This window comes from Leucopleurus acutus, assembly GCF_964270905.1.
Source record: "Leucopleurus acutus genome assembly, chromosome: 9".
Lineage (NCBI taxonomy): Eukaryota > Metazoa > Chordata > Mammalia > Artiodactyla > Delphinidae > Leucopleurus > Leucopleurus acutus.
The window spans coordinates 29195861-29216141 of NC_139144.1; the positions used below are offsets into that span (position 1 = coordinate 29195861).

The window sequence follows — 20281 nt, forward strand, 5'->3', positions numbered from 1 at the left end:
ATATTAACGCACAATTTATTTTGGATAAAAACTAGACACTAGCATTCCTCAGAACTGTGATGACATGCTCAGCGACTTGATGAAACTGTTTTATTTATGACAATCCATCCAGAATTTGAATGGATACCTTCTGAAACTGTGTGGCTTACAACTTCTGCTGCATAATTCAGAAACCATTAACAAACTTTGTGAAATGTAACCTCAATCTGCACTTTTTTCTTCATAAAGCATAGGAATGTTCACCAAAGGCTAGAAATAACATTTGTTAAACCTTCACAAAATAGGGTCAAATGATAAAAGCATATCTGAGTGTCAGTGCAGCCCAACCAAAAAAACTGCCACTTTAATCAATTTACAAAATAATTACAGTACAAAGACTTGAAAATATTATTTGCATTTTACTACAGCAACACAGAAGACCCCAAATCAGTAAACTGAACTTACATATATATTAACACTTCTGACTGCCTCTCACATGGTGAATTCAAACTTTTATATCTCAAATGATTAACACGCCTTGAGCTATCACACAATTTTGTAGCCTGCGATCCAATAGTTTCAATTAGGCAACGTTTGTGCCATTATTTAAACAACTTATTGATTGTCCTATTATTTCACTTAAAAGTGAAAAAAATTACATTAGTGAAAAGACTCAAAGGGCTCATAAACTTTGTGAACTCATTATATATGCTGAAATTTAAATATCTTTAATTTGATCAGATAGTAATTGGAATTAAGATAATCATTTGTATGTTAACTTGGAAAGGAAAGAAGTGCTTTTAAAAATACATATATGAGGGACTTCCCTGGCGGTCCATTGGTTAAGACTGTGCTCCCACTGCACGGACCTTGTGTAAAAATACAGTTTCATAAGGGATTTTAGCCTCTTTCAGCTTTCTGTGAATGGGAGCCCCCTATAATTTATTCAAATCTTAAATAGTTTTATGTATGTGCATTTTCAAGAATGTATTTAAGGAAAATCTGACTTTAAAATTACACTTAATCAGCTTTACATTATTTTCACCTTTTTTTCACAAATCCTAGCCACAATTTTCATTACCATTGATTTCCTTCTGACCATTTTTTTAAATCCTTCCTCTTTCAAGTTAAAAAACACACAGAGCTACATATTAAAATTTTTCCCAACAAATACAATTATAGTTACATGTTCACATGATGAAGCCTGCCATTGACTTCTTTGAATTCTTTTACCTAAGTAGAAATCTGATCCAAAGGTTTGTTTGATGAATTCTACTGAAGTTTGATTTTCCTGAATAAATGCTAGAAATGTCATATTTGTTTTACCAACTGATTTAAAAATCTTTATTTCTGATTAGATAGAAGAAAATAATAGAAAGGTAGTTTATTGTTTTATATTCAGGTAAGAATGTATCTCATCCAGGGCTTCCCTGGTGGCGCAGTGGTTGAGAGTCCGCCTGCCGATGCAGGGGACACGGGTTCGTGCCCTGGTCCGGGAAGATCCCACATGCCGCGGAGCGGCTAGGACCGTGAGCCATGGCCACTGAGCCTGCGCGTCCGGAGCCTGTGCTCCGCAACGGGAGAGGCCACAACAGTGAGAGGCCCGCGTACCGCAAAAAAAAAAAAAAAAAAAGAATGTATCTCATCCATATGGCGTTTATTATTTTCTATTTTACAAACAAGACTCCATCTGCATTTGCTAAATTATTGACTCTCCCTCTAAACTCTGAGTTCTATTCTTAACAGTGAGCAAACTTATCAACTTCATTATGTCTATTTTCAAAATCTAACAGAGTGGCTGGCTCATAGAAGGAGCTCATGGCTTTCTAAAGAACAAAAAAGAGCTCAGCAATATAAATAAGGCTTTGGTTTGAGCAAGAGTGAGTAGAAAGGTATAAAGTCAGTGCTCTTACACCTCAATTTTTTACACTAAATTTCAAAAATAAACTCCTGCCAAGAAGGTTAATTTCTTTTTTTTTAATTGAAGTATAGTTGATTTACAGTGTTGTTAGTTTCAGGTGTTCAGCAAACTGACTGAGATATACTGATATAGATACATATTAGATATATATGTATACACACATATATATATTCTTTTTCAGATTCTTTTCCATTATAGGTTATTACAAGATATTAAATACAGTTCCCTGTGCTATACAGTAGATCCTTGTTGTTTATCTATTTTATATATAGTAGTGTGCACCTCTTAACCCCAAATTCTCAATTTATCCCTCTCCCCACCTTTCCCTTTCGGTAATCATAAGCATGTTCTCTATGTCTGTGAGTCTCAAGAAGGTTGATTTCTTATAACTTTAAGAATATGTAAAATTCTCTCTCTCTCTCTTTCTCTCTCTCTCTCTTACACACACACACACACACACACACACACACACACACTTTCTGTAATCTAGAAATGACTGGTTTAAAATCAATGTGCTCTCCTATTTAAAAATGTTGCTAAATTTAGATCTAGCTTCTTGTATGAGATTCATTGCTAAGTAATTCTGTGACCTTGCAAATTCTTACCCTCGGTTTCCCAGTGACAAACGGAGTTAACAATGATGGCAACATCCCTACTTACTAGAATTTTTATACAGATTAATAATAAATACAAATATTTATTCCTGCCAATTTCAAAGCACTTCCACTTATACTGCCAAATGTAATTTTTAGTATATGACAAGTCTCACAAATAAGAAAAATAAATACTCAGAAAAGTTAAAATGACCTGACCGAATTACAGTAAGAGTAAAGTAAGAAGACAGGCAAGAAACATTGTCTATAGTGAAGTTCCTGCTTCTTTATCAAAGGTAACTAGAACTACTGTTGACTGAATTCAGAGGAACATCAGCGAGAGTATTTATGTGTAAAGGGCAGAGCTAGGACTACAACCCAGATCTTTGTATGCCTTACTGATGCTTTCGATATTGGCATTACTTTAAGGAAGATATATAAACTTCTAATAGATTATTTACATCTTTGTCTTCAATGTAGTACTTTTGAAATGTTTGTAAGTAAGAGCCCAGTTTCACCTAAGCTAATTAAGATATGGAACAGCGGAGAGTGTTAGGTATGTGTGATTTCTCCAGGGATGTGAACAATGAGCAAGTTAACCCATCACTGTATTAAGTTTACTGATCCAATAAATGATTCTGTTAGTTGTGGGTATCTGCTTTCACAGCAGAACATCTGTTCTTACTAAGCTATACAGATCATCATACTAGCTGCAATAATATGTAGCAACACTTAGTAGACATTACAAAAAGCTGGATATGCAGAAAGACACCTGAAACATCTAGTTATTTAAAAGCTGGAAGTGGGAAAAAAGCTTTGGTTCTAATGATTAAACTTATGGGTAGAGCATGAGGAATACATATTTATTTTATAGGTGCAACATCCAAGTAATGAGGAAAATGCTGCAAACTAGACCTCATGGAAAATGAAAGCTAAACAAACATGGCGTTCGTGAACACATTTAAGTAATAAGGATTTTTAAATGATTATTTCTAGTCCTCTAGATTCATGAGAAAATTATTTTAAATAAATTTTGTTATACTCAGGGTATTTTTGTTTTAAATACTATGAAGGATACCTAAGGATTATTAGAGAATAACAAAACAAACAAAACAAAACAAACCCAGAATATTCTTTGTCTTCTAAAAACTTTATGTTTAGAATCAAGGGACTTTATTTCTCTTTACTGGGTTCATTTAAAATTGTGCCAGTTAAAGTATACATGCCTGTGACAAGCAAAGAACAAATGAAAAAACTGACCAAATCTGGCATTACAGGCATAAGGCATTTCAAATCATTACTGTTATCTAGAACCAAAAATTCCTGACATTTCACCAAGTAGAATGCCAAAGCTAAAGATGTGAAAATCGAGACTCTAATTTACCCATTCCTTCATATCATATAAATTGTTTAATCAGTCATGTGATGAATGAGAATTTTTTAAATTACTCAAGTGTTAATTATAAGATGAATTTCCAAATACCGTATGCTAACACATATATATGGAATCTAAAAAAAAAAAAAACATGGTTCTGATGAACCTAGGGGCAGAACAGGAATAATGACGCAGATGTAGAGAATGGACTTGAGGACACGGTGGGGGCGGGGGAACGGTAAGCTGGGACTAAGTGCGAGAGTGGCATGGACACACATACACTACCAAATGTAAAACAGATAGCTAGTGGGGAGCAGCTGCATAGCACGGAGATCGGCTCGGTGCTTTGTGACCACCTCGACAGGTGGGATAGGGAGGGTGGGAGGGAGACGCAAGAGGGAAGAGATATGGGGATATATGTATATGTATGGCTGATTCATTTTGTTATACAGCAGAAACTAACACACCATTGTAAAGCAATTATACTCCAATAAAGATGTTTAAAAAATAATAATAATAAAGCAAAGGAAAATTTTAAAAAAACAAAAACAAGCAAAAAAAAAAAAACGAATTTCCAAGGTTAAAAAAATAGCACAAAGGGCTTCCCTGGTGGCACTGTGGTTGACAGTCCGCCTGCCGATGCAGGGGACACAGGTTCGTGCCCCTGTCCGGGAAGATCCCACGTGCCGCGGAGCAGCTGGGCCCATGAGCCATGGCCACTGAGCCTGTGCATCCGGAGCCTGTGCTCCGCAACGGGAGAGGCCGCAACAGTGAGAGGCCCGTGTACCGCAAAAAAAAAAAAAAAAAAAAAAAAGCACAAAAAGGTTTGACCTTAAAAGTAAAAGCCTCTCTCTCAGGCACCAAGCTTGCATCTTCAGAATCAATCAGTGTTAACTTTTGCTGTGACTTTTTCTAGTGGCTGCCATTATAACATCAAATAATAAGTTTTGATTTATAAATTTAAGATGCTATGTATTTTCTCCTTCTATAAAAGCAACATTTTTTCAAAAAACAACCTTATATTATCATCTGTTTTAGGGTTGTCTTAAGCAATATCCAAGAAATTATATTTGATGTATTAATTAAATATTTTAACACACAGTTAAATGATGTATAACTTTTTCAGTTTGATTTGTGTACCATCTAATATCATCTCACATTCCACTACTATTATGCAATCACATTTTGGCAAAAAATGACTTAATGTCTTTTTAGTTTTCTTCATTTCTGGGGCATAATCAGCTACTCCATCCCACTCTTTTCATTTTCCATTTTAATAGAGGAACTCCTACAGTGATTGTGATATATACATACATACACCTACGTACACATTTATACATATATACATACACTTATAGAGTGCCAATGATTTTTATGGACCCTTAAGTGTGAAAAAAAATTCTTAAGCTGCTGTCACACTCCCTCTTGATCTCTTGCCTGGATAGAGGATTCATCTAATCACCATCTCTACAAATTTAAAGAAATTGGTCCCTCTCGGCTGTCTTCTGTGTTGACACCTGCCTGATTTCTCATCTTTTTGTAGATGCTAATTTTTTTCTCTGTGGAAGTCTTCCAACTTTTCTCCTTACCCTTGGAAATCAGATTATTTCACCAGGATGTATCTATCAGATGTTTTACTAATCTTGCTTGATCCATTGGTGGATCAAAATCTGAAGACTTACATTTTCTTTCTGCTAGAGCCTGACTCCATAGCCTTCATTCATTTCTTTCTGGAACTCCTATTAGAGCTCTTAGATATAATTTCCATGATTTTTAATATTTCTCTTAAAGCCTCAGAACTCCCAGAGTCCCAAGGGAGCCCCAGAATTTCAGATGACCACAGCCCCAAAATGTCTACAACTCCATGGACAAGAGTTTAGAAAGAGCTCCTTATGCTGGAGTAAAATGCTCATTCCCCAGCCTCCACATCACCACAGGAAGGAGTAAAGAGAGGCATCTCAGAATTGTGCACATTCTTGGGTACATTCCCACTCTTTCCTTTCTTAACCCGTCTCGAGCTCCCAGCCTCAGAACTATACAAATTAGACCTTTAGTCACCACTACAAATTCCAGATTCCTGAGTCATCCCTCAACTCCCAGACTCCAATCCCCCAATTAGAGGGAGTGAGAGGACCCTACCACCACATCACCAACCCTCCCTTGGTCTGTGCTATAACCTTCTACTTCATTTTTCTCCATAACACTTATTACCATCTGTCACACTATACGTTTTATTTATTTGCCACTCTTACTAGAATACATGTCGCACGAGGGAAGAATTTTTGGCTACTTTGTTCACTTTTACAACTAGCACAGTCCAGAAAAGTGCCTGAAACATAGTAGGCGCTCAGTTAAATAGCTGGATAATTTGCTCTACAAGCTGGGAAAATTCTGGGTCTTGCTTTTCCAGAACATCAACCAGGCCCATTTTTACCCTCAATCAGCCCACTGAAATTTGAGTGTACTAATTATTGATGAAATACCCTCTCTTAAGTATTTCTCAGGAATAATAAGAATTTTATAAGTTCTTTATATTTCCTGAATGGACTCCTTCCTGTGAGGTCAGGTGTTTTGTTTTGTCTTTCACTAGTTTATCCATGTCCTTCCTGTGACATTATTGCTAAAATGTCAAGTGACTCTCTTCAAACCATTCATTTACAGTGAATGTCTCCATTATTTAGAATGGGTAATCAACAGAGGTTTTTCTGTATTTCTTGACAGTTCTGCTTCCCCATTAGTCCTCTTCTTTGAATAAGAGGAAGTAGGATGGCAGAGGGTCAGTGTCCAAAGTAAGGACAGCTTTACTAGGAGGGTAACAGATTTAGTAAATTTGACTCCTTAAGTGTTTTGTTTGTTTCCTCCTTTAAATCACTCTGTTGTGGGAGAGGAGCATTACTTCTTCTCATTTTCTTTCGAAAGCCCTACTTTTCTTATGAGGGCCCTTCCTCAGGCAGTTCATCCCTTCATTTGGAGAATTCTTTGGCTTTAGCCTAAGCAGAAGAAAATAAAGCCTCTTCTACCCGCTGTCTTCCACTAGAGATTAGGAAAGAGTCCACTTGTCCTGTTTGTTCCTCCTGTAGTTCTGTAATTTATTACTTGATCACTACCTACGACCAACTGTTGCTGTCTGTATTTGTGGATGCTAAGCTCAGAGCTTCACTGAGGCTCCATAAGGAAGCCACCTGACAGTGGTTTCTTTAGCTCTGTTTCTGTCACCACCTTTCCATCTACTTTCTATCTTCTAGGAATTCTTCAACCTGCCAATTTATGTCATTGGTGGTCTTTCCCATTTTTTCGAACTACTACACTTTTTTTTAATGAGTACTTTTTATTACTGTTTTTACTTATTTATTTATTTTTTAACTGAGGTATACAGAACTACTATACTTTCAAGCTTTTAAAACTGGGACCTCTAGAGAGGAGGTGAACGCATATGTGCTCAGTCCTCCTTTTTAAAAAGAACCGTGTTGCTGTCTCTGCTTAGAATTTGGGGTGACCAATCACCTTTGTGCTAAAACAGCAAGCAACTAAAAAGAGAATATTCCTTTTTCTAAAAGTTCTTTCTGCTACTCCATCATCAGGAATGTCTTACTGGCTTTCTTTCTCCACAAATTCCAGCCTCCTAACATTTGGCATATCTCTACTTTTCTTAACAGATTTTTCCCCTTCAGTTTCTCCTAATAGAAGTAGCAGGCTGATCCACCTAAAAGAGGTGGCCAGTTAAGTCACTTTGCCAACCTAAAAAATTTCAGTCATTTTTTGTTTGTTCTTTAACAAGTTGAGAGAGTGTATATGGAAGTCTAAGTGTGTTTGTTTTTCATTTTTATTTTTTTAGCTCCTGAGAGATGGCCATGTTTTTGTTAAATAAAACATCTAGCTTCAGCCAAGATTAATATATGGGCCATCATGATCGAAATAATATGAGGAAAAAAAAACACCCACCTAAACCCACTTTTATCACTAACATTTAGTTCATTATTAACAGTCTAAAAAATGACAAGTCATTTCATATATTACAAAATTTCCTAAGAACCAGGAGAATTATCACACATTAGGAATAAGTCTTTCAATCTCTCCTTAACCTACCTGGTCCCAGCCTAGATATCAAAAGAGATAAAGTAAATCAACAACAACAAGAACAACAACAAGAAACACTGTAGTTACTAACTGTAAAGCAAATGTTCAGTTTCTGTGTCAGAAAGCAAACCCAAAGAGTGAACCTGTATTGCTGAGATTAACTCCATTAACGGACTAGCAAGAAGAGATACAACTATAAACTCCTCTTAGCAAGAAGAGATACAGCTATAAAGTCTAGGCTTGGAGCCAGTGGATTCTTAAGGTTTATCTGAACAGCACACATCTTGACAACTACCAGAGAGGACGCTTAAACATCATCCCCTTCACACAAATATTTGAGTTATCTAAGGTATGAGTGTGTTTGTTTGTATATGTATGTGTACGTGTGTGTATATGTGTGTCAGGTGGGCAGAGGTGGGAGAGAGCTGGCAAATTTAGTTAAGGAAGTAAAAGTCCCCTTTCCTAAAGCTTGTGTCTGGGTGTTGACACCTCTCCAGTCCTTCTCCTCAGATCTAGTAGTCATTTAAGAGCCAGGATGTTCAAAGCAAATATATATAGTCATAATTCTGCTTTGGTGACAAAAATATATCAGAGAAATTCTCCTGATCTTTTCAAGGAGAGATACAAGAGACCAGGATTTTATTTTTATTTTAATTTTATTTTTACCCAATAGGCTGTAAAAGTAATAATATAGAGAATAACTTGCATATAACTCAAACTTGAAAATAATAAATTCATGTAAATTAAAGTAGTATAGAATGTCTAGTCTCTGGCGCTGTCCTGCATGGTAAAACTGTTTACTCAATCTGAGTATTTTTGGACAATTTGACCCATAAGATTACATTTTTCCTTATAGGGAAAAAAATGAGAATTAAAATGAAATGTTACAATTAATACTGTAGATCAAATGGCTCTTGATTGCTATCTCAGAACCCAACAACTTATGATATTGTATCTATGTAGAAAACAATTTGAGAGTAAGCTGTCAAAGTCAACTCTGTTTAAAATATTATCTATGACATCATATTACAACTTCAAAAGAACTTCATATATTAAAAAATACCTTCTCATACAAATGTTCAGCTAATCCTCCTAAAAATCCAATGTGTTTAACAGAGAACATGTTATTTCCATTGTTTATATGGTATCACTGTTACAGAAAGTGTAAATGACTTGCCCAAGCTCATCTCCTTAATAACGGGGATGCTTTTTTTTTAGCCATTGAGACCCTCTAACTGCCGCCCCCACATTCCCAACTCCTGTCAAGTGTGGCCAAATTCTTATCATTCTTCACATTCCCAGCTCAAATACTTCTATTTCCATGAAGATAGTTGTCATACCCCCCAAAGATAGTGATGACTTCTTCGTTTGATCTCATAGCACTTTCTCTCTTCTTACCACGAGTAAATGGATTTGGAATCAGAAGATTTAGTTTGGGTTCTGGTTATTTACTATCAGGATGATCCTAACATAGTAACCCCTTGAACACCAATTTTCTCCCATAAGAGAAAACAGAATACATGACCATAGAATTATTTGGAAATTTAATTTTGATAAAACAAATAAGAAGGAACTATGTGAACTGTAAAGACCTATACAAAGTTACTTTTCATATATATCTATTTTTTCCTTTCTTATTTACATCTTTTATTTCCCCAGTTTTCTGGTAGAAGGAAGACTCCATATCTAACACATACTTGATTCTATCAAAGTACTTGATGGTGCTTCGCAACCTGGCATTTGATACACATTTGTAAAATGAATGAAGGATTGAAGGCATGACTACATTAAACAAGGTAAGTTTCATAAAGGAGAATGCTCACCGCTACCGACTAAATGTGGAAGACCTAAATCTGACTTAAACTTTTCTCCAATCTCATGGAGCATTTCTTCGCCACCACTTCAGGCAACCTAGATTTATGCCTGATTCCCTAAACATACCCTGTATTATTCTGGCTCTAGGTCTTAGGCTAAATCATTATCCCCTTTCATGTTCTTTATCTGTTGAAATAATATCCATCACTATATACCTAGCACAAATGCCATTGTCTCCATGAAGCTTTCCTTATCTCACCCACTGGAAATGGCACTTCCTACTTGGAAGTTCATAATGTTTGCTCATGTCTCTCACAGCTTTTATCATTTGACCACATATTTCCTTGTGTGTGTATGACCTAAGCTAGTACATTTGGATCATGTTAAGATCAGCATTATGTTTTACTTATCTTTATAGCCTACCAAACGTGTAGTAAAATGTCTTCCACATTGTAGGTACTCAAATAATATATGTGGCTTGAAGGTCCAACTACAGGTTTCTGCCTTATAAATTGCCACAAAAACATGACAAACATTTTATAAAAAGATCATCTACTGTTTGAAGTCATTATTACTACACATTCCTATCAAGATGGTATACTATGAACAGAAACACATCTTTATCAGAATTTTTATATATATATACACACACACACACACACATATATATATATACACACACAATATGGAATATTACTCAGCTGTAAGAAAGAATGAAATTTTGCCATTTGCAACAACATGGATGCACTTGGAGGGCACTATGCTAAGTGAAATAAGTCAGACAGAGAAAGACAAATACTGTATGATATCACTTATACATGGACTCTAAAAAATACAAGAAACTAGGGGCTACAACAAAAAAGAAGCAGACACACAGACGTAGAGAACAAACTAGTGGTTACCAGTGGGGAGAAAAAAGGGGAAAGGGGCAGCATGTGGGTAAGGGATTAAGAGGTACAAAACTATAACGTATAAAATATGCCACAAGGATATATTGCACAACATGGGGAACACAGCAAATATTTTATAATAACTATAAATAGAATATAACCTTTAAAAATTGTGAATCACTATTGTACCCTTGTAACATATTTTATACCTCAACTATACTTCAATTAAAAAATTAAAAGATAAAAAAAGAATGTGGAAAAAAGTTTAAGATATGAAAAAAAGCTACAAATATATAAACCAACTATTTATAATCCGATTTCCTCCATAACTTAAATGTTCTTATTAATTGCAATTTTATCACTGAAGTATGGCTTATCTAAAAATTTAAAGTACTCAACATGACTTTTGGTAAAAAGAGTAAAAGATACCTTAGCGGAAAACCAGAGGTTGACATATTTTAAATGGACATCATTTTCAACTTTCATCACAGTAAGTATCCAAACTAACGTAACAGCTACCAATAATTATCACTGTTGTTTTTATCAGAACATAGATTGCATTTATAACAAGGGTACACAAGTCTCCTCTCTCGCGGATATTTAAATGACATAATCCTTCATTGCCTGCTGCCTTCATTCCTTCTTGGGCATTATACAGCCCACTAACAGCTGTTCTCTAGATGGACTCAATGGTTTCTCTGCCTTCTCATCGGGTAGGGGCTACTGCATTTCTTTTAAAAATGTATTCTTTCAAACCCTAAGCCCTTTTATTCTCACTTATTTTATATTATTATACCATCTTCACTGTATTATTTCTTAACTCCAGAGAATTTCTAAGTTCTGCAGTATTATGTTTTCTGTCCCTTCCCCTGAACGTCCCCAAATCTCTACCTATTAAAATGCTATTTTATTCAGGGGCTTTAAGCACTGAGTTGACAGTAACTGACCTGCTGAGAATAACTTTTCTATCCTGAACCAGAGTAAACAACCTTGAACTCATTTGTGTCACAACTGGCCCCTTCATGATTCAGTCTGCCAGGAAGGCTTACCCAAAGACTTGGAGTTATAAACTGTGATCCGTCTAAGCAGACACCCATAAAGTTGAACCTGTTCTAATGACTTCATTTTTTTGAAGTGACTTACGCTGTTATGAATGACTCTCAACTAATGAGGGAAGCATGCTCTCACAGTGTATAGCAAAATCACTGGCAGGAAAAGGGGATGTGCAATTTGAAAGAATGTATTCAATTTCATATCAAAATTGTATTTCGAATCTGAAAACACTGTCCACTTTTTTTCGCAGCATAAATAGGACCCCATTTAAGAATATCATATCAAGAGTATCATGGCAGGTAGGAGCACGAATTTAAAAGCTGATGTAAAAATTAATATAATGTAATAATAGTGTGGATTTTACCCATAGAATACAATGAGCAAAAGCTCAGCATCTATCAATCAATTCATACTTCCTTTATGTGCCAAATTTATCAGAAATTGTAGCAATATTTTGGAGAAATATTATTGGAGAAAATGTTGAAAAACTCTGATTTACATTTGGCAGAGAAGAAAAAGAGGAAAGTAGGAAGGAAGGAGGGAAAGAAGAAAAGAACCAGAGAAAAACAGTGCCATCCTATCGTTAACAGCAATACACTAAGAACCATTGTGTAAGATGATGATATGGTTTAAGAGCATGAACATAACGAAACAATGCACTTACCTCGGTTAAATGAGGATTGGGGTTAAAACCACAGAGGCTACAAACAGTGGTTTGACACTCAGTGCATGTGTTAAAATTGGCCTTTTCTGGAACATTCAACAGAAGTTCAGTGGTATTGCAAAGAGGACAGATGGTTTTGGGGAGGCCTTGTACTGGAGTCTGTGCTGCAGATGGAAAAGTTTGTGGCTGCAGAGGTTTCCCTGTTTGGCTTACTGGTATTGTAGATTGTTGAGGAGGGGGCTTTGCTGGGCCAGGCTGCTGAGGAGGAGGCTTCATTGGGCCAGGCTGTTGAGCTGGAGTCTTGCCTGGCCCAGGCTGCTGGACCTGAGGTTTCGCTGGCCCAACCTGCTGAGCTGCAGTCTTTGCGGGCCCAGGAGGCTGAGCCGCAGTCTTTGCGGGCCCAGGAGGCTGAGCCGCAGTCTTTGCGGGCCCAGGAGGCTGAGCCGCAGTCTTTGCGGGCCCAGGAGGCTGAGCCGCAGTCTTTGCGGGCCCAGGAGGCTGAGCCGCAGTCTTTGCGGGCCCAGGAGGCTGAGCCGCAGTCTTTGCGGGCCCAGGAGGCTGAGCCGGAGTCTTTGCGGGCCCAGGAGGCTGAGCCGGAGTCTTTGCGGGCCCAGGAGGCTGAGCCGGAGTCTTTGCGGGCCCAGGAGGCTGAGCTGCAGGCTTTGCTGTTCCTGGTGGCTGGGCCGGGGTCTTTGGGGTCCCTGGCTGTTGAGCTAGGGCCTTCGTTGGCCCTGGCTGCTGAGCTGAGGGCTTTGCAGGCCCAGGCTGTGGTGTGGAAAGTTTTCCAGGTCCAGGCTGCTGAGCTGGAGGCTTTCCAGGACTTACTTGGTGAATAGGTGGCTTGGATGGGCTTTGCAGTGAGGGTTTGACGGATTCTCCCCTTACTGTATCTGTCTGTTTAGTCTGAGGCCTGGCTGCATCTCTTTGAAGTGGCAATTTTGCCTGCTCTGTCTGAGGAGCCTGGGTGAGGCCCTGAGTTGGCTTTCCTGTTTCTGGAGGCTGCTGAGGAGATACTGATTTGGGAGAACCGTCCTGCTGAAGCAGGGCCCTCACAGGTCCTGGCTGCTTAGGAACTGGCTTGGGTGACTGTTGTTGTGATGGAGGCTTTGGGATTCCTTCAGGTTTTCCTTGTTCCTTCTGAGATATTTTTTGTTTCTTGGAGGCTTCTTCCTGGGAGGCATCAGGGTCTGATATCAAATCAAAAGGACTGAATTTATTTACAACAGAGGAGACAGCACTTAAAGGATTAACCTCTGAGAGGAAGCCAGGCATCATACTAGACTTGTGCTCTTCCTTAAAATCAGTTCTGGATTTCGATTCTTTCAAGCTAATAGTGGAAGGACTCCTTCCAGGCAATTTCTGCTCTGACCTCAGAGTGTCCGTAGTTCTACTTTTACTGAGACCAGGCTGAACTGGACGCCCTGGGTCCGGCGGTTTTCCCGGCTGCTTTGGAGGTTGACTACTATCCAACTCTTGTTTCCTAGAAGAATGAAACAAAAAGAAGTGAAAATAATGGAAACTATCACAACTCGAAATAATATTTAAAACCCATTACTTTCTTGCATCTTCAAAATTATGATGCATAAATATAGCTAAAATCCATTTTTGCAGCATCCTATAAGTAATCATAAAATTTTTAATGTCTTTGTTACTTTCTTTACATGGATACAGATTTTCAACACGGAAGTGAAGAGGAAGGGGAAAAAACCCCATACTTGCTACTATAAGTAATGAACTATTAAGATATCTAGTTAGAAAGTATTTATAATAAAAATAATTTATATTTACTTAATAGAATCTAGCCATACTTCAAACCTATTTAAACATATTAACTCAACAGATCAATGCAAAGCCATGTTCCAGTACTTTTATGCTCACAGGATGTATCCTTTCTAACCAAAAGTTATAGTCAAGGAATGTCAGCCTCCCAAATACCAGCACACTAAGAAGTGAAAATATTCATTTTTAAATGAGATTGCTGCAACTGTTTTTTGTTTTGTTTTTTACTTAATATTAGAATTTACATTAGCTACATAAGACATACAACACGACATCACAGGACCTGGTAAAGGAGGTTTTTTCAGGAACTCTGAAAAAGCTGATCATCTATTCAAGTTTTGACAGAATATCTGTCAAAAAAGGTAACATCTATCAAATATTGTCCTTACTAAACTTTATAGAGTAAGAATTCCTACTTTAATTAGAAAATTCTGAGAAACAATTCTTTCTTGTGGAAGAACAGTGTTATATCATTCAATTATTTTTCCAATAGCATTCTTAATCTGAGATCTCTCTATGTAACAATATGATGCTTAAAGCATCTTGAGACATACATAGCCTGATGTACAAATAGCAACAATCTGGTTGTGACCCCACTTTTGAAAAGTACTGTTACCTTCCTCAAAGGAAGAAAAAACATAATGATCTCTTTACTTAATGTTTTCTACAACACTTACTATTGCCATTGTTAATTAGTCATTATTATTGACAATGACTTAAAAATGCAACAAGTAATTAATTTGCAAGATTTCTTTTAACTCATAGACAAATACACAAGATGGATATTTTTTAAATAGTTTTGGAAACATCAATTTTAAATGACTATGGCTCAATAATTAAAATACTTGTTTCTCATATACACTTTTACCAAGTACATTAAATTTTAAACAAGCTATTTTTTACTGATAAAATTGCAACTAATAAGAACATGCTGCACTAGAATTATGGGATAAATCAAATTATAAGTACTTTGTTTGATATATGTAACATTAATTTTAGAAAAGATTTCTTTTTAATTAAAAGAAAAAGAGATAAACAGAGTGATTCAGTAGCGCTTAAAATATGAGACGATCACAATAAAGTTCTATAGGTTTTAATTTGTTTGAATAAAATTTACCTGCTAACGGACCAGACTATAACTTTTTCATTTCAGGTCATCTGGTACTTATTATGAATTAAGTTTTTAAACTACCCCTAATGATACAGAAATTTGAGTATAGATCAAGATGTAAGGCATAGTAGGAAGAAACACAGAAGTATTACTTCTAAATAGCAAAGGGTCAGAAAGAAAATAATCTATAAATGGCAATGTATGCCACAAAATGATTTTCTAATAAAAGGTGAATAAATACAATTCTTAATTCTGGCCATTTCCTCCAGGAAAAAAGGTTACAAAAGCTTTAGATACTACCATGTCCCTGAAGCCTGTACTTAAATAAGGAACTAAAATTATTATCCTAATTGATTCCAACAGTTCTAAGAGATCTTTCAAAACACACTGCTACATATTTCCATTGGGGAAAATAATTTTGAATGTTTCCTTATAGGCCCCATTATGTGCTCCCTTCCGTATGAAGGCAAAAGAACCATAGTAAACAACCCCAAATAGATTATTTTCAAAAAGTTCCACTGTTTAGATAATCACATTATTCTAGAAATGTTCCATATTCAATTAATAAAGTTTACCATTCCCTTGAGGGGCAGATGCTTAGGAACTATCCTATAAGCGTTTAGGCATTTTATTAAAGAAATCTATATTTAAACGAATACCCAAAAAATCTATTCTTAACTGTGCTCTCTTGAAAATACTATTCAACTTAATCACTGTTTTTGTGATATTTCACTTAATCCAACATACGTACAAAACAAATAAATTTTGTGAATACCAAATATCTGTGACAACAATAAATACCAAAAGTTAATGCAAGCTACTTGCATTAGAATTATAACTGCATGTACTTCCTATGAATATTAAGTTCTATTATATTATAGAATCCCCCTGTGAGAAAATACCCATACAGCTATAAAGACTACAATTTAAACTTAGTTTTAGTTGCTATAATTATGTAAATAAACGTCAAACATGGAGATCTGGGAGGGGAAAATAGAAAGACAATCATTAAGAGAAGATACAGGCTTAATACCAAACAAAAATATAAAGATGTCTTAGCTAACTATGTCTTTTGATGAATTTCTGATTGGTATGACAGTTGTGTTAAAAAGAAGAATGACCAAAATGCAATCTGTGTCTTCTGTACTAGACTATGAATTCCTAGGGAGAGATATGTTTCACTCATCTTTTCATCACTAGAACCAAACCTGGTAACTAGTAGATGAGTATTAATGTTTGATGAATCAATGAATGAATGAGTAACAGTGAGTGAACAAATGAATGAACATATTAGGTTCCCTCTAGATTAACGTCTCTTGAATTCTTTTCACTTTAAATTCTTCTACAGGTCTTGTGAGATATAAATGGAAACATTCCATATTCATTTTGGCTTGCTGCTCTAGGAAGAAAAACAATTGTGGAGGTGTCTACCCAGCAGCGGAAGCCTAAAAGAATGCTAAAGAAAATAACTGACTGAGTCAGAATTGTTACTAAATATTCTACTAATCAGAGGTGTTTTTCAGTAAAGCTCTTCTCATATGACACATCTGTAGGTGTAAACAGAATGAGTAGAAGACATAATAAAATTGCATTTCCCTGGATCGACAATGAATCGAAAATCCAGAAGCATTTCATTTGTAAGCTGTAACTCCTAGCTTCTAACTACTCAAGTCTTATACAACTTCCCTTTTCATTTTACTATTGTCATCCTCAGATTAGAATTTTTCTTTCACAGGTTAACAGAAAAAAAATGTTTCAGCAGCAAATGAGATAAACATGTATTCAAGACTAAGAATATAAAAGCAGTTGGAATACTAAAATATTTTTAAATGTAACACAACAGGCAATGACACTTGACAGCGTTAAGTCATGAAATTTTATAATAGAAATATAAGCATCTTTAGGAATGTCCGTTCATTGTATATTGCAGAGGATACCAAGACTTAAACAGGCTAAGAAATTAATTCAAGGTTATAAAACTAGTTAGTCACAGAAATCTGGTATCCTAACTCCTGGTGGGCAGGAAGGGGAGGCAGGATTTCCAGTACATTGCACTGACTTCTCCATATGTAGAAGAGTATAGGTACATCAAAATAACTCACGACAGTGAATAACTCAATATACAACTTGTCTGCAGCCATCACTGCCAGTGCCATTCACTGCTGATACTGATATCACTACTCTTTATATGTATAGGGTTCCTTCAAATGAAAATCCAAGCAAAAATGTTCCTGTCAAATTTTAATTAATCCTTACTATGGCTCTACAAGATGAGTAAGATAAGTATTATTGCCTTATTTAGAAGCAAGGAAACTTAGGCACATATGGCTGAGAGTCAGTTAAAATTAATAAGGTCTCTGGGCTCTCAACCCTTATTTCTTTAAAAAAATAAATAAAAATCAAAGCCCACCCTAATTCGCACCACATAATCTCCTAAAACTTGAAATGATTTGGATATACTTTCTTATATATACTTAAATTAATGTGTTTATTTGGTTATCACATATGGGGATAACTTTCCAAACTTAAAGACATTTATAGAACTCTCTCAGTAAAATATAAGCAGGTTACCAAAATCAGACACGTTTATATATATTTCAATGAAGCTTTCATCAATAACTGTTTAGGCCGCAGACTACCTATTGATAAGAATTCTACCGTAACAAAAACATCAACAGAGAGCTTTAAAAGTATGCTAACTGATACAAATACTGAACAAAACACCACACTTTCATAGGCTGAGATAATATTTTTTAGCCACCCTCTGAATACAAGGAAGAAATGTAGAAATCAAAGCTCACACTCTTCTTGGTATTTGTAACCAGCATGGTAAACCTGTTACTTGTGCCTCTTAGGAAAAACTGTAGAAGAGTTGGCATACATTTCTAAAAGGTTAATAAAAGTACTGTACCTCATTATTACCCTAGAAAAATCTAGTATATGAACATTCAAAATTTTTTCTAAGTCAGGTTTTAAACAGTAGAGAAAACAGTACATATCATAAACTGTACTCTTAAGGGAATAGATAAGAAAGGCTTTATACCAAAGAAATAGCCCAATATATTACTAGTTTAAAAACACAGAAAAATATATTCAATATAATAAAGCTAGTCTTTACTAGTAGTGTTGGTTCCCCTTCAAGAAAATAGGGTTTTTACCTGATATAGTTTACGAATTTAAGATTTTATGTGAAACATACTGCCATTGCCACTATCCACAAAACATTTTACATTTCTACTGTATTAGTTACCTGACAAAATTATATGTATATACTTATATTATAGCTCCTAAGTGTTTTTATTTTATAAAGTACAGGATAAAAGCCTACACCTATATCCATATCGTTCATATTTCCAGTATCTCTAATGAAAATTGTTAGGTTATCATAAAGTAGGAGTGGTTTCAGGACCACGGACAGAGGAATGTCCTGTCTCTGAACATGCTTCGAGGGTGCAAAGTTAAAGGTTTGTTTACAACAAATAAAGGCAGGGCAGGCACAGTGATTATACCCTCTTAGTACTCTAATTAGAAAACAACTAATTTATTGGGATGGAGGAATACAGAGAGCTAGAGAGGAAAATGAATGTGTTACTATTATAGATTAGCTCTTAATTGCCTGTCCAAGTTGCTATTTGTCTGTAAAAGTATGTACTGGAAACTAATTTGAAGGTAACACAAATTCACATGTTCTTCCGTAAACTGTAAAACGCTATTCCATATAAAGGAGCGGTGGTTTAAAAAATAGCATATGCTAATTCATAAATACACGTACAGCACCTGCACTGTTGTGACCAAACCATCTGTTTAATGCCACACATATTTTAGGGTTTCTCATTGAATATAAAAGGTGTATTTATTCTATACCTTCTACCTAAACAGCTCCTGTTCTCCTCTGGGGGGTAGGGTGGGAAGGAAAGACAAATCACCTCCAGGGGAATTAAAGGTATTGTTACAGAAATATTTAGACATCGTTCACAGAGAGAAAGACCCCGAAATGACTGAGGAGGTTTAAACAGAAACAGGTGAACACCCAGCTCTCTCTCCATTTCCTAACACGTCCGTTTTGTATTAATGGAAGACTTCCAGATTAGTAAAACACTGGAGGGCGTCTCTCCACGCCACCCTAGAGAGAAAAGGTTCCAAAAGGCCAGAAATCACAACCTAAAATCACAGTTCCAAGAATGCAACCCTTGACTATCCCATCAGAAACTCTATAAGGCATCATTTTTATCCTGCCCAACAGAAAGCTTATGTTCTTTACCACCACCCCATTAGGGAGAATAAAATGAACGGAGGCGACATATATGTACTGCCGTGCTGGCACATACGGGCTGACACATATGTGCACGGGAAGCTGTACATATATGCCCGGACATATACATCATGCTGTGCGTGCCTGTGCATGGAAGGCGGCTCCGCAGAGGCCGGAGGAATGCTTCCCTTGGGCAGCCCCTGCGCCCTTGACATGACAGCAGCGATCTGTCTCCTCTCCTCTTCGCTCAGCTGGCTCAGATCCGCCTCCATGCCGGCCGGAGTCACGGTGTTCAAGGGGCTCCCCGCCCCGCCAGCCCCTTCTCCGGCAGCCGCTACTGCCGCCGCCAGCCCTTCGGGGAGCCCTTCCCCTTCCAAGCTCGCCTCGTTGCCCATGGCTTAGGGAAACTCGGGGCCACCGCGCTCCCTCCTTGTGCTGCCTCCCCGCCGGGAAGCCCGTGGCCGCAGGAGCAACCGGAGACGGGGGCTGCCGCCGGGCGTGCGGGCGGCGAAGTCCCTGAACACCAGGCGGAGATTAGTCCCTCTTGCAGGTGATGACCGAGGCCAGTGACTCCTCCATGTTGGACAACGCCAGGCAACCTTTGCGGAAGACAGCTCCCGACGCCGCCTCAGCGCCCCAAGCCGGGGAAAAGCAGATCTGAGCGGTGCCAGCCGGGCGCCGTCTGCCCCTCCCACCGTGCCCCGCCTCCTCGCCGGCGCCCTCGCAGTGCGCATGCCCCTCTCGGAACAGGTGATGCCTGCGCCCGCACCCA

At 37.2% G+C, this 20281-nt stretch overlaps 1 protein-coding gene across 1 annotated transcript in view; it reads right to left on the bottom strand.

The window, feature by feature from the left end:
* Window positions 1-19904, bottom strand: part of PCLO (piccolo presynaptic cytomatrix protein) — a gene marked incomplete at both ends in the record, with an annotated part of 365934 nt that extends 346030 nt beyond the window's left edge. The window contains 2 exons of the mRNA XM_082846518.1: window positions 12368-13847; window positions 19654-19904. Coding sequence (XP_082702644.1) covers window positions 12368-13847; window positions 19654-19904 — 1731 coding nt within the window. The remainder of the gene's footprint in view (window positions 1-12367; window positions 13848-19653) is intronic.
* Between the last annotated feature and the right edge of the window lie 377 nt (window positions 19905-20281).